The sequence below is a fragment of the Budorcas taxicolor genome, chromosome 8 (genome assembly GCF_023091745.1).
Source record: "Budorcas taxicolor isolate Tak-1 chromosome 8, Takin1.1, whole genome shotgun sequence".
NCBI classification, from domain to species: Eukaryota; Metazoa; Chordata; class Mammalia; order Artiodactyla; family Bovidae; genus Budorcas; species Budorcas taxicolor.
In genome coordinates, this window is record NC_068917.1 from 78,356,847 (window position 1) to 78,375,105 (window position 18,259).

The 18,259-nt window shown below is 42.8% G+C and overlaps 1 protein-coding gene across 3 annotated transcripts in view; it reads left to right on the forward strand.

Moving 5' to 3' along the window:
• The window catches only part of UBAP1 (ubiquitin associated protein 1), a 66,942-nt gene that overhangs the window by 47,317 nt on the left and 1,366 nt on the right, over positions 1–18,259 (forward strand). For 2 of the 3 annotated variants that reach the window (XM_052644618.1, XM_052644619.1), the window contains exons 3-6: positions 2,512–2,636; positions 9,003–9,926; positions 16,956–17,138; positions 17,843–17,944. In XM_052644618.1, coding sequence (XP_052500578.1) covers positions 2,512–2,636; positions 9,003–9,926; positions 16,956–17,138; positions 17,843–17,944 — 1,334 coding nt within the window. The remainder of the gene's footprint in view (positions 1–2,511; positions 2,637–9,002; positions 9,927–16,955; positions 17,139–17,842; positions 17,945–18,259) is intronic. The other variant, XM_052644620.1, reaches the window with a different exon arrangement.

The window sequence follows — 18,259 nt, forward strand, 5'->3', positions numbered from 1 at the left end:
TCCAGTTAATCAGGGCGCTAGCTGAAGGTAGACTCTTTCAGTAACTTTTGAGCACCTGTTTTCATGGAAAACAGGTAAAACTTCTCTACAAATAAAAAGAACCTTGCTTTTGATCTCTATACTGTAAAGCATTTTAAGTGACAGAAGGTTTTAGTGTTGTAACCAGGGTTTTGTTGGCAAGCTATGATGGTGAAGTGAAGTTGCTCAGTCGTGTCCGACTCTTTGCAAACGCGTGGCCTGTAGCCTACCAGGCTCCTCTGTCCATGGGATTTTCCAGGCAGTAGTCTTGTAGTGGATTGCCATTTCCTTCTCCAGGGGATCTTCCCAACCCAGGGATTGAACCCAGGTCTCCCGCACTGTAGACAGACGCTTTACTGTCTGAGGTACCTCTGGTACATTTTTGTGACTTTCTGCAGAACCTTACAAATGTGCTTACATCTTGCATGAATATCTGTTAAAACTTTTTCATCACTAGCTTTGCCATTTTAGGTAAATAATTTTGAGTTTTAATAAATACTAAGAGAAGTATAAGACCATATGGTCTTTACTCTCATGAGATCTGCTCAATTTGATCAAAGTGTTGATCAAAGTCTTTGGTGGGAGGCAGGCAGGGGGTATAAGGAAACACACTTAATAATACAGAGTGATAAGACCTGTTCTGAGATTGAGAAGGAAGTTTTTCTTAAGCTCATTCTTAAAGAACAAGACATAGTTAATCAAGTAAATAAGGGTAGGAATGTGACAGGCATTGGCACCTGAGCAAACACTTACACAAATATGACCAATATGAAAACTTTCCGAGAATGTTAACAATTATGGTTGTGCCTCAGAAAAATTATTAAATTGAACACAGTTGTGGATTTAATTTACTATCTAAGTGAGAGACAGTTAAGATGTTTTAATTCTAGCCAGAGGTTATATGGGAAAGAGGTAGAACCTCTCCCCCAAGGGTAGGAACAGGAGCCTTCTTTCTGTTGGAGGTTTCAGGTGTATCAGAGCAGTGTCTACTACTCTTGGGAAATGGGAATGATGACAAGATTACAAATATATCCTGACCTTGATAAGTCTTGAAATCTATGGAGTTTTTATTAAGAGAAGCCTCTTCATGGAAGATGTGTAATTGTCTTACTCTTTCCATGAGAATACTCAAGAAGATGTATGTGTGTGAGACCCAGAAACAAGCCTTATTCTACCAGCTGCTAATATTAAAAAAGCAAAATTTATTTTATCAACTGTATTTCATTGTCCCTGATACTTCTGCCAGCATGTTAGCCCCAGACTTGATCCAGAAAAGAAAAGATGGTCTGATTTGAAGTGTATACCTCGTAAGATTCATAGACAGGAACGACTTCATTTTGTCTGGTCCTGTCAGTAGATTATAATGTCCCGTCTTTTCTGTATTACTCATCTGTGATGGACAGAGAACATTAAGGGAGTTAAAAGCAGTTCAGTTGTGTATGGTTTGTGTCTCCTGATAATCCTAGTCTTGATTCCTCTGGTCTTGTCTGGTTTTCCTTCCATATCTCCAAAATATCACTTTAAAAATTTTTTTAGGGTAGTTCTTTGTATTAATTAAAAAATGATCCTTACTGGAGTAGAGAAATCCTAACCAAAGAGGTTCTTTTGTGGAGATTCTATCAAGATTCTGTCATCAGTTCAGCAGTATTTAATAAGTGCCTTATATGTGCTGGGCAGTACTGTAGGTTTTGAGACTACTTCAGTAAATAAAACTTAAATACTTGCAAGTTGCTTGTATTCCATTGGGCAAGACAGACAATAAATACAATTAAAATGAAAATTACATAATGTGTTAGAAGCTAATAAGTGCTATGGAGAAACATAGATAGTAATGTGAGATTACTGTGGTTAGGGTGTGGGAGTAATTTTTTAAAGGGTGGTCAGGGTAAGCCTCACTTAGAAAGTGACATTTGAGCAAAGACTTGAAGGAGGTGAAGGAGTAAGCCATGTGACTGTCTGAGGGAAGAGCATTCCAGATAGAGGGAGCAGCCAGTGCAGATTTTTTGAGGTAGTTTTGACCACGTCATGGTTGAGGAATAGAGAATCACTGTGACCTAATGCAGTAAGCCAGGAGTTGAGGGCAAGAGAGGAAATGGCATTTGGGGAGGCCTTTTAGGTTGCTATGGGTACTTTGGCCTTTGTGCCAAGTATTCATGTGTGCTAAGTCACTTTAATCCTGTCCTGCTCTTTGCGACCCCATGGACTGTAGCCCGTCAGGCTCCTCTGTCCATGACGATTCTCCAGGCAAGAAAATGAGTAGGTTGCCATGCCCTCCTCCAGGGGATCTTCCCAACCAAAGTAAAATCAAGTAGCCTCAAGTGAGAGTTCTTCCTTAGAGATATTTGGTCAGGAAAAGGTAAGCAGTCAGAGAAGGAACTCTGTAACTTCTAGTCTTAGGATAGCATAAATTAATGTTGTATCCTAGACATAAGATTATACAAAAACAAATAATAAGTTCTTTGCTGATATTTTCTACTTTATTTTTGATTGTAGGGACTTTCAGTTACCTTGATGATGTCCCATTTAAGATAGGAGACAAATTCAAAACACCAGCTAAAGTTGGTCTTCCTATTGGCTTCTCCTTGCCTGATTGTTTGCAGGTTGTCAGAGAAGTACAGGTAAGTGGTAATTTTTAGTTAAAGTTTAGTACATTTACAATGTTAAGGAGTAAGAATTTGATGTATAGTGCAATAGAAAAAAAAATCTATCTCTTGTTTATGTTTCTGATAGCTCCTGTTATTGCTTGGCTCACATTGTCTCTCTCACACACAGGCATGCACATGTGCACACCCCCCCCCGCGCCCCTCCCACCCCCCCTGCCCAGCACCTTGTATATGTTTCTATATCTTTTACAGATCTTGTATAATCTGTTAGGTTGTATGTTCCTGGGGTTCTGTACCTTATGCAAAACAAATTCCTATTGCTCATCTGATTTGCTTCTTCTCCTCTTCCCTTCTATAAATGTGCTCATTACCTTCTTGGTCACTCAAGTTACATAATATTTTCTCTCTACTGTGTCTTCCCTTTGCCATTCAGTTTATTCCTTACCTTAGTTTTTCACCTGGGCTATTTCCGTAGTCTCTTCAATGGGCTCCTCTGCTTACAGAGAAGCTTACAGAATTTTTCTTCTATTTTTCATACTGCTTCTAGAATAATATCCCTGAATATAAAAACTTACAATGATTCACCAACCCTTACTGAATCAAGTCTAGATATAAGATAATGGTCGAGTACCTTAGCTTATCATCTCCTCCATATTCCCTCCAAACCAGGATACTAGTGGTTTGTTGAATGTACTACATGTATTATTTGTCTGTATCATGCTTTTCTCATGAGTGGTTATATCCACTTGAAATAGTCTCCTCTTTCTCACCATACTGAAAGTGGTCTGCCTGTTAAAAATCTATTTATTCTTCTCGACTGTGCTTAAATGCCATTCCCTCAATAGCTTCTTTTTCAGTCCTTGCATCTTTAAAGCTCAGTTATATATAAGTGTATAAAATTACATCTTGAAAGCAGCAAATGCCCCCATGCTATGTGACTTCCTACACTTACTGAATGCCTGCTTTGAGGGACACTGCTGTGGCTGAGGATAGAGACAAATGCCTTACACTGTCCTTGAGGAGCTTATAGTTTAGAGAAGAAGTTACATGGGAAAACAGAGGGGTACACTACTCACCCAAATACTTATTTCTGTGACTTTAGATTTTTAAAATACAACCTCTTGGTAAAGACAGGGAATTTACTAAAGCATTGCCATGTTACTCTAAAGTGTATTCTTTGGGAGAAAAAAATATTTGGGAATTCCCTGGCAATCCAGTGGTTAGGATTATTCTGTGCTTTCACTGCTGAGCACCTAGGTTTGATACCTGGTTGGGAAACTAAGATCCTACAAGTAGCATGGCACAGCCAAAAAATAATAAAAACTTTATTTTTTCTTCTGGTCTTTGTAGGGAATAATCATAGTGGGAGAACTTATTACATTTTTAAATAATAGCTTTATTGATAAATAATTCACATACCCACAAAATTTTCCCTTTTAAGGTATGCAAATAAGTGGAGTCTTTTTATTATTATATTTGGAGTTGTATAACCATTACCACCATCTAATTCCAGAACATTTCTATCACTCCAAAAAGAAATCCAGTGTACGTTAGTAGTCAATCCCTATTTTCTCCTCCCATCAAACTCTGGCAACCACTAAAACTACTTTCTGTTTTCATGAATTTGTCTATTCTGGAATATCATATAAATGGAATAGAATATTTAGTCTTTTATATATGACTATATAAATACATATGTGATAAGTTTATTTTATGTAACATGATGTTTTCAAGTTTTACCCATTGATTTTTATAGCTGAATAATTCCATTGTGTTGATATACCACAGTTTGTTTATCCATTTATCAGGTGATTTTTTTTTTTTTTTTTTGGTCGTACTGAGTGGCATGTGGGATCATAGTTCCCTGACCAGGCATTGAACCTGTGCACCCTGCAGTGGAAGCTAGGAGTCTTAATCATTGGACCTCCAGGGAAGTCCACCATTGATAGACATTTTTGACGGTTTCCAGTTTTTTGGCTTTTAGAAACAATACTGCTGTGACAATTTGTATACAGGTTTTTGTGCAGACGGATGCTTTCAGTTTTCTTGGGTATGTACGTAGGAGTGGAATTGCTGGATTATATATTAATTGCTTTACCTTTTGAGGAATTGCCAGACTGGAGTGGCCGTACCAGTTTATAATCTTGCCTACACTGCATGAAGTTTCCAGTTTCTGCATATCCTTGCCAACTTTTGTTATCTGTCTTTTTGGTTGTATACATCCTTATGGGTGTGCGGTGGTTTCATGGTTTTTTTTTTTTTTTTTCTTTTTGGCCTCACGGTGTGGCATGTAGGCCTAGTTTCCTGACCAGGGATCAAACCTGCATCCCCTGCAGTGAAAGCAGTGCGTCTTAACCACCGGACTGCTAGGGGAGTCCCTCTTTATGGTGGTTCTGATGTACATTTCCCTAGTTTCAGGTAATGTTGAATATCTTACATGTTTTTGTATACTGAATTGATCCTCCTTTTGTATGGAGAATTTATTGAGCCAGGAGAGATGGCAGTTTCCCATATGAAGTTTTACCTTGTTCTGTTTGCCTAGTGGCTTTTTTATTGGCAACAACAAATATTGAGTAAATAGTACCCTGTGTGCAGGACATTATTAGCAATAAAATAACACCTGCATTTTATTTCAGTAGTTCTCATATTATTCACTGCCTCATTGAATCATTCAGAAAATTTGTTTAGAATCCCACAGTTGTTGCTGTTGTTGGCTTTGCGGGGAATTTTCTTTTTGAGCTGTGTGAAGCCCTAATGAGTGCCTGGTTCTTTGCCTGCCATACTCCCCGTGCCCACTAATGACAAAAGAGGAGATCAAGGCTCCAAGCTCCATTCCTGTGTGGGCTAGCTGCCGTGTTTTTGTTCTGGGACTGCAGCTAGCTCCCTTAAACTTTGGCTGCTTCGGGTCTCCGGGAGGCGGTTAGGCTGTGGTGTTGGTGCTGCTCCCTCTCCATCCAGAAAGGAATCAGACCTAGAGCCCTAAACAGGTAGCTTGAAGCTTCGTGTAACTTTTTCATATTTGCCCTTGGGTTTCAGATCAAAAGTCCTCAAAGCGAGTCAGTAAATCATACGGAGACCTTCTACCCAGGCCCAGAAAGTTTTCATTGAAAATGAAACAGTAGTGGCGGCCGCAGTAGTGGAGGGTGGCCCTTAGTGTCACAGCTCAGAGCAGACTCTGGTTCACTGATTCATGGGCTGGAATTGCCGAGTAATAGCTGTGTAATCTTAAAAGATTGTTATAAGGATTATGTAAAATAGTGCATTTATAATGCTTACTCTGATTCCTAGTACTCCATAAATATTAGATGCTGTTACTTATTACTGCGCACTCAAAAATCACATTTTTTCACTATAGTAATTCTCCTAATTTTTTCTGTTCTTTTTTTTTTTTTTTACTATGTGCCAAGTATTCTACATTACTTTGGTAACTTTAAAAAAAACTCAAGGTTTTATTACAGAGGAAAGAAATTTCCAGTTGCTTTCGGGAGTAAAACTTCAGAGACCTGTGTTTACAGGTAGTGGGAAGTTGGTCACGCCTGTTTTTGGTGGGTAAAACCAGTTGCAAAATTGAATTTCCTCCCTAGTTAGAAGCAGCAACCTTTGGCCAGTGTTTTCTCACTGTTCCGTTAGAGGGAGAAAGGAAGCCCTGTGATACCCCAGGTGTTTTTCTGAGGCCCAGTAACTGACTCAGGAGTGTGTAAATGAACTTCTGGATGTGTGCATTTCCAGGCTTCTCTTGTGCTGTTTGCAGCTGAAAGGTTTAGGGATGAACCCTACTTTCTTCTACAGTGTTTTTTCTACTCTGAGACTCTTGTCATGGTAGGCCTCTTTCCTCTCTCCCCTCTTTACTCTTATTGTGTCTCCAGACACACTGTTTAGCTTTGATGCCTTAGGGTGAACACCAGAGGTTTTTACTTCTGTTCTAGGTGAATTTTGTTTAATATAATAGGTAATTTTTTCCAAGTATACAAATGAAATTTTTATAAATTGATCTATACTTTATACTTGAAGCTGCAAGTGGGAACAGTGACTGTTTTATTTTCTTGGGCTCCAAAATCACTGCGGACAGTGACTGCAGCCATGAAATTAAAAGACGCTCCTTAGAAGAAAAGCTATGACCCACCTAGACTGCATATGAAAAAGCAGAGACATCACTTTGCTGACAAAGGTCTATATATAGTCAAAGCTATGGTTTTTGTAAGTCAGGTTTGGATGTGAGAGTTGGACCATAAAGAAAGCTGAGTGCTTAAGAATTGATGCTTTTGAATTGTAGCACTGAAACTCTTGAGAGTACCCTGGACAACAGGGAGATCAAACCAGTCAATCCTAAAGGAAATCCACCCTGAATATTCATTGGAAGAACTGATGGCTGAAGCTGAAGCGCCAGTACTTTGGCCACCTGCGGCAAAGAGCGGACTCTTTGGAAAAGACCCTCGTGCTGGGAGAGAGAAATTGAAGGCAGGAGAAGAGGGTGACAGAGGAGGAGATGGTTTGATGGTGTCATCGACTCAACAAACATGAATTTGACCAAATTCTGAAGACAGTGAAGGACAGGGAAACCTGGTGTACTGTAATCCATGGGGTTGCAAAGAGTCAGACATGACTTAGTAACTGAACAGTGCTTAAAGCTATTAAGGAACCTTGAAGGGAATTTTTGTGCAGTTTATATTGTAAAATCTTTTTGTCGAAAATTGAGGTAACAATGATTTATAACTTTGTGGAAGTTTCATGTATACAGCATTATGTTTTGACTTGGGTATACCCTGCAGTACCTTTACCACCAGAATTTAGTTTCCATCTCTCACTACACTGTTGACCTTCTTTACTCAATTTTTGTCCCTCGGCTCATAACTAATCTGTTTTCTCTGTGTGTCCTTGTTTTGTTTTGTATGCTTGTGTGTGTATACATGTGGAATCACGCAGTATTTATCTTTCACCTTCTGACTTATTTCACTTAGTATAATGCCATCAAGGTCTGTCCATGTTGTTGCAGGTGACAAAATTTCATCTTTTTTTAATTTCATATTGTGTGTGTGTGTGTGTGTGTGTATTGCACATACATAAACACATACCCCTCCCCCACATCTTCTTTATCCATTCATCCATTGATGGGCATGTAGATTGTATCTGTATCTTGGTATTGTGAATAGTGATGAACACAGGGGTGCCTATATCTTTTTGAATTGGTCTTTGTGTCTTCTTTGGATAAATACCCAGAAGTGGAATTGCTGAATTATATGGTAATTCTTTTGAGAAGTTTCCATACTGTTTTCCACAGTGGCTGTGCCAGTTTACACTCCCACCAACAATACGTATGAAGGTTCCCTTTTCTCCACATTCTCTCCGACACTTGTTATTTCTTGCCTTTTTGATAATAGACATTTTAATGGGCGTGAGGTGATACCTTATTGTGGTTTAGATTTGCATTTCCCTAATAATTAGTGATGTTGAACATCTTTTCATGTGCCTCTGATCATTTGTATGGCTTCTTTGGAAGATTCTACTCAGATCCTCTGGCCATATTTTTATGAGGTGGTTTGTTTTTGTTGAGTTTGCACTGTAAAAATCTTAATTTGAATATGTCTAGATTTCTTAATAAGCACTTTTCCTACAGTTAGAGTACAATCTGTTCATTGTAATTTGGTAGTGGTTTAGAGCATAGACTATATTGTCAGCCTGGGTTCAGATCCAGGCTCTACCATTTAGCAGCGTCATGAACTTGAGCATAGCCGTTGTAATGTTGAGGAAATCTAGAGAGCTAATACATAAAAAGTGTTTAGAATCATGCATGGCACCTTGTAAGTCCTTCTTAAATACTAGAGCCTGTTGTTATATTGAGCACAGAGGACATTGTGTTAGATAATAGAGATCTTAAGAGTGTCTAAAGCCCAGTTGCTGCCCACAGGAGGCTTGTGGTAGTGTTGCAGAAATGTTTTAGAGAAAGATTTCATGTGGTCACATGTGCTCAGCATCAAATGGTAGAGACAGATACTGTGTAAGAGTTCAGAGGAAGGAATGGGCCATCGGGAAAGCCTCATAGAGGAGGTGGTTGAGTTCTGCCTGAGCCACCAGTGAAGAATTCTAGGAAGGGAAATGGCCTGAGGGGAGAGAAGCACAGGAAGCCGCAAGGTACATATGACCTCGGTATATGATTAGAGATGGTGGGAGTTCTTTCTCATTAATTTCTCTACGTAACCAGGGAGCAAAGTCTGATTAAATCTTATAAGCTTAGGAAGTCTTAGTTTTCCTGAGGTGGGATCCTCCCATACATCTTAAATGCTGCCTTGTCCAGTTCCTTTGTCCCAGGGTGAGAAAGAAGTGAATTCGGTGGGGGAGCGATGGCCTCCTGGGTTCACACCTTTCTCTGATATATCTTTGCAGTATGACTTCTCCTTGGAAAAGAAAACCATTGAGTGGGCTGAAGATCTTAAGAAGATCCAAGAAGCCCAGTGGGAAGCAGAGCGCAAGGCTGAGGAAGCAGAAGCTAAAGTGAATTCTAAGAGTGGCCCAGAGGGTGACAGCAAGATGAGCTTTTCCAAGATGCACAGTGCAGCCACCATGCCGCCTCCTGTGAACCCCATCCTCGCCAGCTTACAGCACAACAGCATCCTCACCCCGACTCGCGTCAGCAGCAGTGCCCCAAAACAGAAAGTTCTCAGCCCGCCCCACACAAAGGCAGACTTCAATCCTGCTGACTTTGAGTGTGAAGAAGACCCGTTTGATAATCTGGAGTTAAAAACTATTGATGAGAAGGAAGAGCTGAGAAACATTCTGGTGGGAACCAGTGGACCCATTATGGCCCAGTTATTGGACAGTAACTTGCCTCGAGGCGGCTCTGGGTCTGTGCTACAGGAGGAGGAGGTCCTGGCCTCCCTGGAGCGGGCCACCCTAGATTTCAAGCCTCTTCACAAACCCAATGGCTTTGTAACCTTACCACAGCTGGGCAACTGTGAAAAGATGTCGCTGTCTTCCAAAGTGTCCCTCCCCCCCATTCCTGCAGTGAGCAATATCAAGTCCTTGTCCTTCCCCAAACTTGACTCTGATGACAGCAGTCAGAAGACACCCAAGATGGCAAGCACTTTCCATAGCACATCCTGCCTCCGCAGTGGCACGTTCTGGAATTTCCTAAAGCCTTCCACCCAAAGCAGTGCCAGTGAGCTCAATGGGCATCCTACCCTTGGGCTCTCAGCTTTGAACTTGGACAGTGGCACAGAGGTGCCAACCCTGACCCCTCCCCAGACGCCTTCCCTGTCTGTCTTGTCTGTGTGCACAGAAGAATCAGCACCTCCAAATACACGTCCCACGGTAAGCCTTTTAAATCGCCCTGTATTAAACCTCCACAGATTTCTAGATCCTACCTAGCAGTTGCCACCCTCACATTCTTCTTTTCAAGATTTAGGGAAGGATGGGGCATGACCAAATTGACCTTGATCACATTAAGTACATATAGTTCTGGTTATTCTTTTGAGGACATGGATTATTAGCTTTGCAGCTAACCTGGTAATGATTTTTTCCTCCCTGTATCTTTTTAATCTTTTCCTTCAAAAAGATAATGTGTAGCATGTGAATGATGTTTTCCTGCCTAATCAGTTTGTTGTTTTCCATGCTGCTGTGTCTTGTGTTTGCACTTTTTCAAGGTTTGCTCTCTTTGTGCCTGTTTACTTTTTCCTATTAATTTTTTTTTTTTTACACTTACTTTTGGTACTCCTTATTTTATCTTCTACTTCCCTCTCCTCCCTCCTCCCATCTCATTCTGCCTTGACGTTGGCTTCTGTGTGTTTGACTGGTTTGGGGTTATGTTTCTTTAAACTAGGTGGTACTTTAGTAACTGGGGAAGTTTGAGCCAGAGGTTGAAATTTGCCATTTTTAAACCTGTGGATTTTAATACTGCAATTACTGTTTTTCCTCTTTTTTGGCTTACTACTAAGAATTATGCAGTTTTCTTCAAAGGGAGGGAGAGGGGAAGATTGGAACAGATTTAGTGTTGAAGGGTGGATTGATAGAAAAATTGTACTTGTGTTATCTTGAGTTTGGCCACCTGATGTGAAGAACTGACTCATTGGAAAAGACCCTGATACTGGGAAAAATTGAAGGCAGGAGGAGACGGGAACAACAGAGGATGAGATGGTTGGATGACATCACCGACTCAAAGGACATGAGTTTGAGCAAGCTCTGGGAGTTGCCGATGGACAGGGAGGCCTGTCATGCTACGGTCCATGGGGTTGCAAAGAGTTGGACATGACTCAGTGACTGAGCTGAACTGTATCATCTTGAAGGAAATCTGATTTGGTCACACAGAGAAGTTGCATATACAGGGAGGTTACTTTATGTGGTGGTTTTAGCAGCACAGAACAATACGTTATTGTATTATAGAATAGAAATCATAGAAGTTCAAGAACCTTTTTTTATACCAGTTCAGATTTTTAAGTAACAGGATATCAGGGCGGTATTTAGAGTCAGAAAGGAGCCTGATTGTATTGGTTGTATATCTCTGAGACCATAATCAGCCTGCTCTTAGCTGGTAGAAAAGATGAGCTTTGGCCTGCCTTAGAAAGAGTGCAGGTTCCCAGCCGTAACGTTCTTGATAAATGATTGTTTCTGTGTGAGTGCTTCCATTGTCAGAGAGCTTACTGCTGCCTGTAAATGTCCATGGACCTTGGCCCAGAGAACCTCAATAGAGTGCATAAACATCTCTTGTTTTTGTTTAATCGCTCAGTCATGTCTACCTCTTTGCGATTCCAAGGACTGGAGCTCACCAGGCTCCTCAAGTCCATGGGATTTCCCAGGCAAGAATCCTGGAATGGATTGCTGTTTCCTTCTCCAGGGGATCTTCCCGACCCAGAGATGTCTTCTGCATTGGCAGGTGGATTCTTTACTGTTGAAGTCCCCAGTGAAGCCTGTAACATCTGTTAGCCTGGGCCTTACCCTAACTCCCCCTGGTTTATGCTTGGGCTCTGGTCAGCAGGATACTCCTCTCTGCTCCCTAATTCATTGTATGCTTTAGAGAAATTAAATACACTCCAGAAGGTTAGGGATCCTCAGCCACCACCATCCCCCACCCTCACCCCCATCTAACTTGAGTGTTAAAGTGAACCATTGAGAGACCAAAGCCAGTGAACTAATTGCAGAGGGTATTTCTCAAACCAGAACACTCATCATTCTTTGACACATCTGATGGTGCAGTTTCTTTTGGGCCCATCCATTTTAGGGTACGAGGGTCCCTGCTTCATCCTGGCCTGGGGATTTGCTGCCCTGTGGGGGCAGGTTTAAACAGAGTTGGAGTTGTGGTGCTCTTTAAGGAAGTCGAGGCCCTTACTCCTAGGGAGCAAAGCCTAGTTCCATCCTGGCTTTCTGTCTTGGTGAGTCTTTGAAGCTGCTAGTTGGAACCTTTCCTGGTGAGAGAAGCACTTCTCCTCAAGACAGTGACTGGAGGTAGGGGGTGATGGTCGTCAGCTGGGCCATATACATCCTTCACATGGGAACTCCCAGGGAACTTCCGGAATTTAGTTCTTGTCATCTATTTCAGGCCCAGTGTTTGGGTCTCGGTTTTCAGATTTTCATGTGTCATTGTTTGTATAAACTAATCTTAGCAGTTGAGAACTCCAGGGGTCATCTTGAGAGGAACAGTCTTGAGATGCGCCCTTATTGTGTGTGCAGCACAGAGCTGCCTGCTCTAGCCCTTATCAGTGTGTCTTCCCACCGTGGCTCAGCCCCGCCAGAGGCCTTGCTCTGCTCACAGCTTAGGCTCATCTGCCATCGGGTTCTCTTTCTCCAGGTGTGGGTGTATATTCTCCACTCTGTCAGAGTTACTTCAGTGAAACATTTGCCTTTTTCCTTGTACTTGAGTTCTCAATTTACTTATTGTGGCCAGGAAGGATATGAGAAGTGCCAGTTCACTCTTAAATTGTATTTCAAATGATTTCTGATAATATATATTCTCTAAGCTTTTTGGTGCTTAAATCTGTTAATCATTTCTCATGTTGCCATTGTTTTAATACTTAGAGAGTCACTCTCCATCTCTAGATTAAAAAAAGGAGAGGCTTCCCTTGCGGTCCAGTGGTTAGGAATCGGCACTTCCACTGCTGTGGCCCTGGGTTCCATTCATGGATAGGACTAAGATCCCACAAGTCACGTGGCACAGCCAAAAAAAGAAATAGGAAAAAAATAGGAAGCTTTGAAAAAGAAAGACACAAAGAACTGAACGAAAAATTTTAAAAAGTAAAAAATGAATTTGTTTTTATCAAAGTAATACAAGAATATTTTAATGAAACCAAGTAGCATTTAAAAGGCTTATATTGAAAAAGAGTAGTTTCCTGCCTCACCTCTCTCTGATTCCAGTTTTGCTTCCCATAGTCAGGTACTTTTAACTCTTCAAACTGTATACTGGGATTTATCTCTTTCTAAATTGGATGCTTACATTGCATTTTCTAAATTTATTAATTCTAGACAGGTTTATACTTCCTGTTACAGTAAGTTGAGGATTTAGCCCTTATAGTAGCCTTTCCTCCACCTTCTTGTATTTTTCGTCATATTTATATCACAAGTTTTGGTTCAATTAATGTTAGTTAATATTATGATTGGGATGGAATACTGTGGTGGTGATGAGGATTTTCTTGGTAGCTTTTATTTCTTATAGTTTAACTGCCCCATTAAAAATTGTGTAATTTCTTTATGCCTGTTGCTAGTTTTGTCCAAATGCTCCAAGAGTGTCAAAGACCCTAATGATAATTTTCTCATTCAAATACATTGTTTTGTTGGTTAACCTATTGTTTTTGAATCCTTGAATATCCAAAAATGTCTAAATTTTATCCTCATGTATGAATACTAGTTTGGCTCAATTTAGATTTCTTAGTTGAAGATCATTTTCTTTAAAAAATTTTTAAGACATTACTCCCTTAAAAACAAACTAAAAAAAAAGAAAACAAACAAACAAACTTTCAGGGACTTCCCTGGTGGTCCACTGGTTAAGAATTTGCCTGCCAACAGGGGGACGTGAGTTCAGTCCCTGGTCGGGAAGATTCCACATGCCTTGTAGCAACTAAGCCTGTGTGCCAAAGCTGTGCTCTGGAGCCCGGGAGCCGCAGCTACTGAAGCCTGCGCGCCTAGAGCCGTGCTCCGCAACACAGGAGGCCACCAAAGTGGAAGCCTGTGTACCCAGCTCAAGAGCAGCCCCAGCTTGATGCAGCTGGAGAAAGTGCGCACACAGCAGTGAAAACCCCATGCAGCCAGATAAATAAATAAAAACTAAAACCAGAAAGCTCTCAAACTGAAGTACAAGCACCTCTGATTTCTAGCAATACTGTGCCATTTGGAGTTCTTCCCCTGCTCCCACAAGCTTTTGGGATCCTTTTTTTTTTTCATTTCTGGAGATTTGACATTTACCAGTGTAAATTTCACTTATTGTGCTTGACCCTCCTGGATCCTTTCAAGCAAAGGCTCAGCTCACTCTTCAAAATCTGGTTGCTGTGGTTTGTTTTTGGTATTATACTTTTCTGTTTTCTCTGTTCTTCCTATAAGCTGGATGTTGGACCTCCTTGATGTTTTTCTAATTTGCTATCTTTTTTCTTTCTCTTTGACTTTATGTTTTACTATCTGAAATGTATCCTTGACTATCATACCATTAAAAACAAAATCTCACAATATTTTAAATAAAAGTTTTACTTTATTTTAAATTTCCAGGTGCTTTGTCTTTTCCCTCTTCTGGTTTGGTCTTATGTTTGTGGCTTTGGCTTTCTATTCACTTTTCAGAGTGAGTCACTAAAAGAAAAACAGTCAAAATGTGGGGAATATGTATGTTGGGGTGTGCCTGCTGATCGTTAAGATTGACTAGTTAGTTGGCTTTGACGTGAAAGTGAAAGTTACTCAGTTGTGTCCGATTCTTTGTAACTCCATGGACTGTAGCCCTCCAGGCTCCTATGTCCATGGGATTCTCCAGGCAAGAATACTGGAGTGGGTTGCCATTCCCTTCTCCAGGGGATCTTCCCAATCCAGGGATTGAACGTGGGTCTCTTGCATTGCAGGCAGATTTTACCATCTGAGCCACCAGAGAAGGCTTTGAAGAAAGTCAAAGTGAGGTTGCTTAGTCGTGTCGGACTCTTTGTGACCCCATGGACTGTAGCCTACCAGCGTCCTCCATCCATGGGATTTTCCAGGGAAGAGTACTAGGATGGGCTGCCATTTCCTTCTCCAGGGGATCTTCCTGAACCAGGGATCAAACCCAAGTCTTCCTCATTGCAGGCAGATGCTTTAGCGTCTGAGCCACCAGGGCTTTGAAGGGAGCTCTGTCAAACATCAACATGTGAAGATCTTGGGGGCTATTAAAGTTTATCTAAGAATTCTGCTTGAAGGCTAAAGAAAGTGAGGATACTGAGATAGGCTTACTTAATCCCGTTTTGGTTCTTTTACCTCCCTCTGCCATATGCTGTGCCTGGTATCTGTCCTTTTTTTATTGATTCCCATTTTCTAGATTAAACCTTCTATCTCCACAGAAGGTGGGTTGGGGAAGGTCTTCCTGAGGGTTTTCTGCTGATCATTGCCTTCGTACTTTGCCTTACCCCAACAGTACCTGGTGCTTCCAAATGCTGAAACCTTCTCAGGGGTCTCCCGCTGGACGTGACTCTCCCATCTCCCACTTGTAACTTCACTGCTTCTGCCAGTTATTCCGCCTCCGTTATCATTCCACCTTCTAAAATTTCATTGAAATACATCGTCTTCTGTTATGCCCTCTTTTTCTAAGGTTAATACAGTTTTATCATCGTTTCAGTGGATTTTGGAAGGTAGAATCAATGTATCAGGGCGCAGGGTTTCTAGCTGGCTCAGTGGTAAAGAATCCGCCTGCCAGTGCAGGAGACGCAGGAGATGAAGGTTCAATCCCTGGATTGAGAAGATCCCTTAGAGAAGGAAATGGCAACCCATTCTGGAAAATTCCGAGGACAGAGAAGCCTGGCAGGCTACAGTCCTTGGGTCACAGAGTTAATTATGACTGAGCCACTGAGCACACAGACAGGCGTATCAGGGCCGTGTAAGTTTCAAGCTCAGAGCCAGGCTTCGAGCATTCAGAACTGCACGCGACATTGTACCTAATGCCTGGGAGCTCCTTGTGTGAGTAGTACTGTGCCAGCAATGTGAAGATGCCGTTTGGCTATTGGTATTTCCAGGCCCAGGCAGAACCTGTCCCTAAAGACAGTCTTGGGGCCCGTAAAGTGGCTGGACTGGTGTGCTCCAGTTCCCGTGCTGTCGTGACTTTTGCACCCTGATGACTGAGCCCCAGGACTGTACTGCCTGGAGTGTGCTCTGGTGAGAGGGTTCAGCAGACACTGCAAGCTTTGAAGCTTCTTGGCTTCCCCCAGCTGACCTGGAGGAGAGTATCTGGTTATAGCTATAGAATTTTGAACATGCTTCTAGGATAAGCAGGCTCTTTTCCTCCTCTCTTCCTCTCCCCCAAACCCCCCAAAAAGGAGAGGGTTAAATAAAATTTTCTTGATTTTTCCTGGTTCTTGGGAGATGAGCCAAGTTGTCAGCTTTTCCCATGGTGGTTCTGTCCTTCAGCCTGGGAGTGAGCTGCCTTTTTGTCTTGGGGCTGATTATCAGAAATGGTGGTAGGGTTTAAGTCTGGGAATCTGTCCAGTCAGGCTGGGGGCCGGTGGTAGGAGCAGGCCGCCTGTGGCCAGTGCAGTAGAGGCTGGGCCCTAGGGACCATGTTCCAGTCCTTGAGGGTACAGCCTGGAGGGGCGGTAGTCTTCAGCCTTGCTTTTGTAGCAGAGCATGGGAGCCCTGAGCTGGCGATCTACCAGCCCAGTGATAGACGTGATGACGGACACTGGGAGGTGATGGACACGGTTACTGGACAGTCAGTTCTGGAGTGAGGGGATTTGAGATTAATGATCCCTCTAGTACTCAGATACAGCAGTTTGGGAAAGGGATAATGGAGCCCTGGAGAGAAGTCGTAGCAGCCAGCAGGGTGCTACCAAAGGCGATTTTCAGAACTTCTTTCTCCACTATAAACCCAGGGGATTTGGGCAGGGAAGGGCATGTGATTTCATGTGCTACAAAAGCAAGGCTTCCTCACTCTGCAAGGCAGGATGAGGTCAGAGGACAGTCACACTTGCAGGTGTCTTCCCAACTTTTCTGTCCCTCAGCTGGAGCTCCCCTGCCCCCTTGTTCTTCCTCAGGATGTCTGGCCAGAAATCTGGCCCTTTCTTGCAGGCAGGTTACTTGACTGGAGGCTTGATTAGGTCAGGATTGATAAACCCCTGGATTGGGCCACCTCAGTGACTTGTCTTCTGGGGCCTGGGTCTGTCTGCTTGCCTTAATCCTTTGTCTCTCTCCCACTAGGTCACACCTCCTAATCTCTCAGTGTCACAAGTGCCCAACACTCCCAGCTGTCCCCAGGCTTACTCTGAACTGCAGGCGCTGTCCCCCAGCGAGCGGCACTGTGTGGAGACAGTGGTCAGCATGGGCTACTCATACGAGTGTGTCTTGAGAGCCATGAAGAAGAAAGGAGAGAATATTGAGCAGGTGAGTGCTTGGCCAGCCACAGGGCCGGGGCAGGGGAGAGGCCCCCGATCTCGGGAGCTGGAGTGTCCTGCCTCCGTCCTGGAGTCCCTCAGACTCACAGCACCATTGTCTTTTCCTATGATTAGGGAGGGCAGGCAGGACTCGGGGGGCTTTGTTGGGAGTTTCCAGCAGTGCTTGTTTTGGGGGCTCTGGGACCTAGGCTGAGGGACAGACTTGGGAGTACTGGCGTTGAGGACTACCTTACCCGGTTACCCCTCTTCTCTTCTCTGCGTCTCCTGAGGCAGTGGCAGAATAGGCTTGAGGTATGGTCAGATGTCGTCTTCCACAAATGTCTATCCTGTCAGAAGCACCCAGGCAGTTCTAATATAGGGTACTGGAGCCCTAAGTCTTGGGAGCACTTTCTGACTTGGGTGGTTTCTTAGGAGAATATCCTGCCCAGGCTGTGGGGTTGACGTCAGTTGGGAGATGTGAGTCAGCTGTGACAGGAACTCCTTTGAAGACTGTGAATGCATATTTAAAAGGGTGTGTCTATCAGCAAATAGTCACTGGGGTCCTGCTGTGTTGGACACAGTTCAAGGTACAAAGTCAAGTCCTATCCAGGATGTAATAGTCAAGGTGGGGAGCAGATGTGTTGATTTGTGTAAGACTTTTGGGAAGCACAGAAAACAGTGGCAGTAGGTGCTAAACCCTTTCTGTTTTCTTAGATCCTCGACTATCTCTTTGCACATGGACAGCTCTGTGAGAAGGGCTTTGACCCTCTTTTGGTGGAAGAGGCTCTGGAAATGCAGCAGTGTTCAGAGGAAAAGGTAGGCGCCTCCATGCTCCATGGGAACCCTCTGGAAAGAAGGGACAAAGCAGTCTGTCTTGGGGGCACTCCTGTTCCACAGCCTTCATCCCTCCCACTGACTGTAGGCAGAACTAGTTGGAGCAAGAATCTCCTGTGTCCAGACAGGCATGTGGATGTTTGGCTCACATGGAAGTATCAGGTTGAAGACCGTCAACGATCCCAGAGAAGGGATGGGAAAAAATGACTTGGGCAAAAGCTGTACTTTCGGATGATGGGGGAGACGTCTAGTCATTTTGCCTAGGCTGGATGGGAGCATGGATGTCGATGTTGGGAC